This window comes from Leptonychotes weddellii, chromosome 5 (assembly GCF_054177405.1).
Source record: "Leptonychotes weddellii isolate Sample4059 chromosome 5, ASM5417740v2, whole genome shotgun sequence".
In the NCBI taxonomy this organism is placed as follows: domain Eukaryota; kingdom Metazoa; phylum Chordata; class Mammalia; order Carnivora; family Phocidae; genus Leptonychotes; species Leptonychotes weddellii.
In genome coordinates this window covers 125,979,715-125,985,714 of record NC_138373.1, presented here as the reverse complement: position 1 = coordinate 125,985,714, position 6,000 = coordinate 125,979,715, and the positions used below count along the sequence as shown (strand labels likewise).

Below are 6,000 nucleotides of genomic sequence, written 5' to 3'. Positions count from 1 at the left end.
TAACATAACATTAAAAAAAAGAAAGAAAGAAATGTACCTAGACTGAATCGAGATGTACTATAAGTGCAAATCACACCAGATTTTGAAGACTTAGTACAATAATAAAGAATATAAAACAGCTTATTAATATTGTTTAATGTTGATTACATGTTGAAATGATCATGATGCTTACATTTGGTTATAAGTCATCAAATAAAATATATTATCTAAATAAAAAAAAAAGAGAGAGATCTTGTAGAAAACCTGACATTTGAAATGAGAAGTATTCCTTTGGCCAACGTTTAACATTCCTTCAAATGTTACCAGGTTTTTACTGGCATACATCTTGTGGAAATGCACCCCCATCCATTTGGTATGTAAAACATTAGGAAATTCATGACTGTGCCAGAAATACTGAACTTTCCTTTCTTTTTCCTAAGAGTTAATAATAACCCACAAAGTACCTGCCTTTCCCTCCCTCCCGACCCCGGGGTGATTCAACATTAATGTGATATCACCTTAAGAAAGGTGAATGGCTGCAAATATTAAACGTCAGTATCACTTTGCAGTTACCACAACCTACATCTTCGAAAATAATGATTTCCTCTAGACAACTGAATAAAAATTCTAAGTAGATTTGTTATTACCTGACATCTGCATCACCTAGGATGAATTTCTTTTATAAAGTAGAAAACGACCTCTCTAGCCGGCTACTGCCTACCTCTCTATGTGTAGGTATTTGTGTACATTAATTGGACACAATATCAAATTCTATAAAATCAGATGGGGGGTAGAAAGAATCAGTCGTGACTAGTAGAAATCTACTGTTTTCCACAGTATTGAGCAGCCATTCAAACCTGATTAAAGTGACAGCACACTGGCATAATGTGGCCATTAATTTGCTCTGAACAATACATTAAAGAAAAACTGCAAATTCACATGAAACTCAGTACCCGCCAGGGACCTCAGATGCTTGTTTCTCAGGTGTCAGTAAGCTTTTTTGTAAGCCTGGATGCACAAACTACATACATCTGCACAGGCCATTATGTACAACAATATTAAGAAAAAGGAAGAGAATCATGATTTTATTTATTAATGCGCTGTTTTCCCTTCAGTAGGCTGTGGCATAGTGACCTTTAATGGGGGAAAAACAAAACTCTTCTGCAAACGCTTGTATAAGGTCACTGTGTGGGAAACAACCCCTCACTTCGACCAGGAAAAGAAAACCATCTTAAAAGTGACAAGATATTTTTCTCTCCCTGCCTAAGAGAATAACTGTTAGAACTTTCCTGGTGAATAGAGGATGCAGCAATTCTATAAATACTTTTCTTTTAAGAGGCAATAATTCTTCACTTGTTTTTATGTATGTCTACATATGGCACTGCTCCTTCTCTGAATTGTCTTATCTTTTTTATTTCCTAAATAATTACAAATCTGAATTTAGATAAGAAATTTCTCCCTTGGCAAATAAAACTAGAGAGAATAGAAACTCTTTCTGATTTGACTTTTATTTAAAGGAAACTGTATTCCACTCTGATCACTCATTTTATATTTTATGTTACAATAGGTATGGAAAACGTGTTTTTCCGAAGGACAATATGCAAAAAGATAATGTCAAAAGGATAATTTATCAGCATCAAAGAATTCTAAAATACTGAACACTGAACTTCAGTTTTAGTCACTCACTTGATCTTCTAAGACTTTAATTATTTTTAAAATCAGGCTTATTTTTTGCAAAGAAACTTTATTATTTTTTTATTCAAATTTGATACTCTGCCCCAGTTACTCAGAAGATGAAAATTCTGAAAACATTAAGAAGGTTGAACCAAGTGGAATTGAACTAAAATATGTACAGAGGAAAGCCACAAGGTTCTCATAGCTCTCAGTTACTTTCAGTGGGTCAAATGGAAAACCGAACAAAATCTCTACACTTCGTGACAGGGAAAACAGGTTCCAGATAATCTACTGACTTTCACAAATGTACACAACTGTGCCTCAAAAGAAGCAGCAGAGGTTTGTTTGTTTGTTTTTTTAATTTGTACCAAATTTTATTTAATTTCCACTTAATATGAGAATTATTTCCCAAGGATCACTTAGTGGGAGGAAAATAGAGAATAAACAAAATAAGTAAATAAATAAGTTATGTATATAATGATAAATGTTTTGGAAAAAGATACACTTCTTTGTCTTCCATGCTAGGTAGAAGAGATTTGATTTTATGGAACATAAGAAGGGAGCCAGAGAACCACAGAAAATCTTAGTAGAGAAACAGTGCTTTAAAAAAGGTGCTCTGGGACCAGTGTGCAGGGTGTACAGGAGAGCAGGGAGAACAGAGGTGGCTGATAAGGAGAATCTAAATCAGGGCAGATAACAATGCAGCTGCCACAGCTCAAAGGCAGTGGGAGTACTGAGGTGGTTCGAATCCAACAGATACTTCCAAGGAATATCTGAGATTTAGTGACTTACTGGATATACGCAAAGCAAAGAGGAGGAGAAGCAGAAGAGGTCTTCAGTACTTTACACTAGGGACCGAGAGGATGGCGTCATCAATGTCATTTGCAGAGATATTTTTTTTTTTTATGAGAGAGAGAGAGAGAGCATGAGAGGGGGAAGGTCAGAGGGAGAAGCAGACTCCCTGCCGAGCAGAGAGCCCGATGCGGGACTCGATCCCGGGACTCCAGGATCATGACCTTGCAGAGATATTTTTAACAAAAGGAATACCAGGGGCGCCTGGGTGGCTCAGTCGGTTAAGTGTCTGCCTTTGGCTTGGGTCATGATCACAGAGGTCCTGGGATCCAGTCTCCCGTCAGGCTCCCTGCTGAGTGGGGAGTCTGCTTCTCCCTCTGCCTCTCCCTCCCCCTGCTCATGCTCTCTCTCTCTCTCTCTCTGTCTCATAAATAAATAAATAAATAAATAAATAAATAAATAAATAAATAAGTCTTGGGGGGGAGAAGGAATACCAAAGAATAGCTTATTTCTACTGAAACCAGAATGACCTAAGTCCTGAGTTTGTGCCTGGTGGTCATAGTTCAGAATTTCCTCCAGTCCTTGCAGTGTTTTTGACCACTTCTGTAATATTTATGTACATTCTTGGAAATGCTCACCAGTTTGCCACCAGTGGTCTAAGACAGGTACTCTGAAGACCTTTTTGGACCATTCCAGGGTCTCCACATCACATCGTTCTCCAGCCACAAATAATGTTTTGAACCTGAATATAAGAGGGAGAGGGAATTCAAATTATTCCTTGAAAATAAATATAAATAATGTCAGACTCATTCTGTCAAACATTCTAGAATCTGACCACGTTAATTCTGTCAAAGGAAAACAGCTATATTATCATAATATCATACTACAGAATGGTGAGAAATGTTATTTGTGTTGACCCAAAGGTAACCAAGTGCACATCACAGCACTGAAGAGAGGTGCCTCAAAAGAATTCACAACTACAGCTTCTGAGTTTTGAGAAGAGCAACTGAGTTGATCTTTGTAATACATCTGTCATATTCATCTAATGATCAAAGATGAAAAACCTTTTCCTCCGTGACATTATCTCTGCTAATTTTAGCTCCCATTTGATTGCTATATTCTACTTAAGTCTATATACAAAAATATAACCTTGAGTATCAGCTAAAGCAACAAATAAGCTCATAAATATGATGTTCTTGTGATTTTGGTGAATTTCTTTGGTAAAGATTACTCTGATTTCAAGCACATATTTACCCAAGTCCAAGGACATACAGAGGAAAAATAGGTTATTTAAAAGTAAATACAACTGCGGCCTTCTAGGTCAAAAGACTCTTATCAAAAGGAATATAAGGTTACTAAGAGATGAATATTTGACATGGAGCACCATGCCATAGAACAGAAAGGATGAAACAGACAAATGGAATTGGATTGACACTATTGGTGGTTCATTGAGAGAATGATTGTTTTCTTCCATTCCCAATGTCTCCATGGTCTGTCTGTCAAAAAAGGAATGCATGTTTGAAGAGTTAATTCATTGTCATCAAAGTAAAAAACAAATAAATAAAAACCTGCCTACTTATCCTAAACAATGTAATATAGCCACAGAAGAGTTCTTACCATTCTCTTATCATCTCATGAAAATTCATGGAGATTCAGACATTCCTACCCTTATAGTATACATCTCCATCCTCTGCTATAAACATACATCTCATTCTATACTTATTTGTTTCTTGTCCATTTTAAACAGTGGACCATGAGCTCCTTAAGAGCATTCATCTTCATGACCCGAACACCAATAAAAATACCTGAGATTTTTAGATACTTATTTCTAGAGGCTTAGAAAGATGAAGTACACAGGTGGGGAGTTGACAAAACTTATGTCAGCTTGACTCATTCTTCTAACTAAAGGAGGAAGCATGTTGTTTTGTTAGAGTGTGGAAATAGACAATGGAACAGTGACTTGAAGAGAGAAAAGTTCTGACTATTTTAGGAAATTTTTAATGAATAATGTAAAAGTGAAAGAACTGAAAAGCAGCCACTTGGCTTTCATAGACTCAATTAATAGCCTAGGAGGCCGAGTAGAGATAACACAAACTGGGTGTAGTACAAAAATAAGGAATGGCAAATCATGCCAAAAGTTCTGTCTGGGGAATCTAGAGTAGGCAGGAGAAATCCGGCAGCGAAGTAGGAATGACCATGATGGAGGAAAATACCAGGAAAAATAATGTGAAGGCAGAGAAATATAATTTCAAACTTCAGAAAAGAACCCTTTACTAGTCTTTGTTAAGAAATGATTTTAAAAATGTGGCTCAATCATTTTGGTGAGTCACCTCTCAAAGTATGCAAGGCTTCTAGGGTAATATTTAAATCTTTAAGAGCACTCAAGGGAAACAGAGAAAAAGGATGAAAATGGAAAAACCAAAAGAGAAAAATAAGAGAGACTAGAAAAGAATGCATCAGATTTTTTTTGACAAAAATATATGTATAGTTGCAATTTGAGATAAAATTTAGGTAATCAAATGTGTATTCATTTATAACTTGCTTCAGATTAAAATGGGGGGCGCCTGGGTGGCTCATCCAGTTAAGTGTCCGAATCTTGATTTTGGCTCAGGTCATGATCTCAGGGTCGTTGGCTTGAGCCCCCTTGGCTTAGCACAGAGTCTGCTTGGGACTCTTTCCCTTTCCCTCTGCCCCTCCCCCCATTCATGGGCTCTCTCTCTCTCTCTAAAATAAATAAATAAATCTTTTTAAAAAATTAAAATTAAGGGACGCCTGGGTGGCTCAGTTGTTGGGCGTCTGCCTTCGGCTCAGGTCATGATCCCAGGGTCCTGGGATTGAGCCCTGCATCAGGTTCCTTGCTCAGCGGGAAGCCTGCTTCTCCCTCTCCCACTCCCCCTGCTTGTGTTCCTGCTCTTACTATCTCTGTCTCTCTGTCAAATAAATAAATAAATAAAATCTTTAAAACAAAAATTAAAATTAAAAAAGATTAAAATGTGGTTACCAAATATGACCTCATCTGACAAAACTGATATATCACAATGAAACAAATATTAATACATTAAATTATTAAAACTAGATTAAAACATAAAGCTTAGTGTAAAGTTTTAAAGTTTAAAATGAAGTCAATACATCTGTGATTTTAGATGCTATGTAAAAATAAGACAAAAAAATTTTTTTAAAGATTTATCCATTTATTTGAGAGTGAGAGAGAGAGAGAGAGATCACAAGCAGGGGGGAAGGGCAAAGGAAGAAGCAGACTCCCTGCTGAGCAGAAAGCCCAACGTGGGGCTTGATCCCAGGACCCTGAGATCATAACCTGAGCCGAAAGCAGACGCTTAACCGACTGAGCCACCCCGGCACCCCAACAAGACAAAATTTTAAATATAAAAGCCATATTATTGATAATCTTATGGCTGAAAAATGTTAATTTATTTTAATTATATCTTCTTTAAACAGTTAGATTCCTAATATATTAGAAAACTTCGGTGATTACGAACATTATACAAGTAAATAATTTGTATTAAAATTTATAAATAGGTTTGGGTGATTCCAACA

The 6,000-nt window shown here is 36.5% G+C and overlaps 1 protein-coding gene across 4 annotated transcripts in view; it reads right to left on the bottom strand.

The window, feature by feature from the left end:
• The window catches only part of ACSS3 (acyl-CoA synthetase short chain family member 3), a 140,568-nt gene that overhangs the window by 44,948 nt on the left and 89,620 nt on the right, over nt 1-6,000 (bottom strand). For all 4 annotated transcript variants that reach the window (XR_014145818.1, XM_081822150.1, XM_081822151.1 and 1 more), the window contains one exon: nt 3,084-3,187. Coding sequence is in view for 3 of the 4 variants with exons in the window: in XM_081822150.1 (XP_081678276.1) it covers nt 3,084-3,187 (104 nt within the window). In the remaining variant the exon portion in view is untranslated. The remainder of the gene's footprint in view (nt 1-3,083; nt 3,188-6,000) is intronic.